The 2,962-nt window shown below is 40.1% G+C and overlaps 1 protein-coding gene across 1 annotated transcript in view; it reads left to right on the top strand.

Annotated features, from left to right (window-relative positions):
* The window catches only part of LOC105823771, a 5,365-nt gene extending 2,793 nt beyond the window's left edge, over positions 1-2,572 (top strand). The window contains 3 exon segments of the mRNA XM_012661024.1: positions 2,303-2,357; positions 2,388-2,450; positions 2,453-2,572. Of these exon segments, the coding sequence (XP_012516478.1) occupies positions 2,303-2,357; positions 2,388-2,450; positions 2,453-2,572 (238 nt within the window).
* The last annotated feature ends 390 nt before the right edge of the window (positions 2,573-2,962 follow it).

Here is a 2,962-nt window from a genome sequence, read left to right as displayed (position 1 = left end):
AAAAAAAAAAAAAAAAAAAAAAAGATGTGGAGTGGTATCTGTGAATCATAATTTAGAGGAAGAGGTAAGAAATAAAAAGAATTACTATTTTGAAAATGTTATCCCCTTTACAAAGATCATTATATTCTGTTTTCTTCTGTTCAGACTCAGTTGATATGAGTCTCATTGTTTTCCCAGGTCAGGAAGTTACACAAACCATTTTTAACTCAATTTTCTGTTTAGTTTTGCCCTATCTCAGACTTCTCCTGGCATAAGAAAGGCCATTAGGGCTGGGTGGCCCACCTACTTAGAGACATAAATATGGCTTGCTATAAACGCTCAGAGGGTCTGGTTTCCCATGGGAATGCATCTGTTGGAAAGAAGATCCAGACAAGTAATTATCCAGTTAGGGTCCATGCAGTACAATCACAAATTATTAGAGCTGGAAGGAGAGCTATAAAGTCTGTAAACTCTCATTTTATAGAAGAGGAAACCAAGGCCCAGGGAGGTAAAATGACTTGTTAAGAGTCACCATGTTGGTTATTCCAAACCTGGGATGAAAATCTGAACATTCCAATTCATGGCCCATGCACTAGTTTTCTTATAAGATGTCAAGTACAAACTGCAGATCAGTGTGTAGCAGAAAGTTCTTTATGAAGCAAGTTTGGTCAGGGTGGATTATTTTTTAGATCTACTTTCTCGAGATCTCTTCCTTTTGCAAGAATTAAGCTTTTATCCTTTTCTGCTGATAAAAGAAAATCTTCCCAGGTAAAGTCAAAGAATAGCCTCTTTCCCCTGACCTGCTAGATGACAGCTGTAGGAATACATCCTATCATATTCCAGGGAGTGAGGTGTGGGGCATTTACAAACTTTGGGTTCCAGTTGCTTGTATCATCTCTTCTCCTCTCTCTCTCTCTCTTTCTCTCTCTCTCTCTCTCTTTCTTCCTCTTAAGAAGGGGAGCTAGTCTTTATTATAATTTTTTTCCTTTTTATTCTTGGGTTGCAGACAAAGCATTGGAAATATTAATATAGCCTTTGTGAAAATGAGGGATTTTTTTTAAAAAAACAATTCTTTTATCATTTTTATTCATTTTGCCGGGATTCTTTTCACTCCTAGAATTAGAAAATGGTTGGGGTCATAGAAAATGACCTTTTTAAAGCATGTTGTCATTTTATTCCTAACTCTCGAAAGCAAGCTCGCTGCAGATGAGTAGCTTGAGACACTGAACGCTGCTTCATTATAGTTTTTCCCAATCCTGACATGATCAGTTTACGATGTCAGCCATGGCATCGTGTTTCAGTTTTGTGGGAGATGCTGTAGTGTGGTGGATAAGAACTCTGGTCATGGAGTCAAACAGATCTGGGATCAGAACTCTGTGATTTGGGGCAAGTTATTTAACATTTTTGAGTCCTAGTTTCCTCATATGTCAAGCGGAGAGATTAATAGTGCCTATCTCATAGGGATGTTGCAAACATTAAATAAGAACACAGCACACCTACTGCAGTGCCTGGGACACACTGAGTGCTGCCATAACGTGTGGAACACTTTATTGCAATTACTGCACATATGTGATTGTCCATATTCCCAGCTGGGCTGAAAACTCCATCGGAGCTGGAACTGATCTGTCTTGCTCAACATCGTAATCCCAACACCTACTACATAATAGGTGCTCAGAATATATATATTTGTGAATAAATGAATGAATAAATGATCAAAAACTGATAAGTATTATTGGTGTTCCCCTTAACTTGGGCAGCACAGAGGCAGATCCCTCAGACCAGGGTGTCCTCTCTGCAGCACCCTGTCACACAAGCACAGTTAGGCCCACACAGAGATGTGGGTATCAGCTGCTTCCAGGCTTCCTACCTTGGACATATGTAGTTCGGGTTTAGGGATTTGGAAAGGCATTCCTTCATAATCTGGCATTGCCTGGAGCTTACAGAAAATTCTAACAGCCTAAAGTTTAAAACACAATATCTGAAGAAAAACTAGAAAGGGCAAGTGTTAAAACAATCTGGTTAGAAAAACAAAGTTTCTTGTAACTTAGTTCTCAAAATGCAAAACCCAACGTGAACCCCTCATGAGTTCAATAATTTCCAAGGAAACTGAGGCTTTTAATGTTCCTGTTCCATTATAGATAATTTCCTTCTCATAGGAGGCCTCTAACAGCAGTCGAGATGGAAATAAAAATAGTCTGAAGAGAGAGAGTAGGAGAAATAAAAAAGGAACATAATATGGAGGCGAGATAGATCCCTAGGAGATGGAGAGTTTTGTAAACAAGCTTTCTCTAGACAGGGATTAGATTCATCTTTGTGTCTCTAGAGCCCAGCACAGAGCTGGGACACATGAGCTGCACAGCCTGTATTCTTTGGGCGAAAGAGTGCCCGTGAGGTGAGTGGTGGAGAAGGAAAATTAGCTGCTGTGGGAGAAACCAGAGCAGGTGAAGCTGAACTGGGCAGTGCCCATTGCCTGGGCCAAAGAACAGAAAGAGGAAGACAAATGCTTGGAAGGAAAGAGGGAAAAACGACAAAGAGCCAGTGTGGGAAGCTCTTCTCCTGCTTTCCCTTTTACTCTTTTGGTTTCTTTATTTAGAAGAGGCAACAAGGGAGAAATATCAAGAGCAGAGAGTTCTAGAAGGAACTGAAGGCAAATATGTGAGATAAGAATTCAATTCTTCATTCCTCTTTTATCTCTGAGAATGTTAGACCTCCAGTCTAATTCTCCATTGCCTCTCTCTCTTTATGTATGTTTTTATCAGTTTCTTCCATTAGCCCATAAGCAACCTGAAGATGGATAGTCAGTTTCACTCCTCTTTGTATCCACCACTGGACCTAGCTGGGTGCCTGGTTCATTTGATGCTTGGAAGAACTGGATTGGCAAGAACAGTTGATATCTACTAATGGATGTACCCATGTAAAGAAACTGCACTTCTCCGTGATAGTGGGATGATCAGTTCTTCCTCCTCTGTCTCAGTTGGGAAAT

The sequence above is a fragment of the Propithecus coquereli genome, unplaced genomic scaffold, assembly GCF_000956105.1.
Source record: "Propithecus coquereli isolate 6110/MARCELLA unplaced genomic scaffold, Pcoq_1.0 Scaffold7, whole genome shotgun sequence".
Classification (NCBI taxonomy): domain Eukaryota; kingdom Metazoa; phylum Chordata; class Mammalia; order Primates; family Indriidae; genus Propithecus; species Propithecus coquereli.
This window is presented reverse-complemented; position numbering and strand designations above follow the sequence as displayed.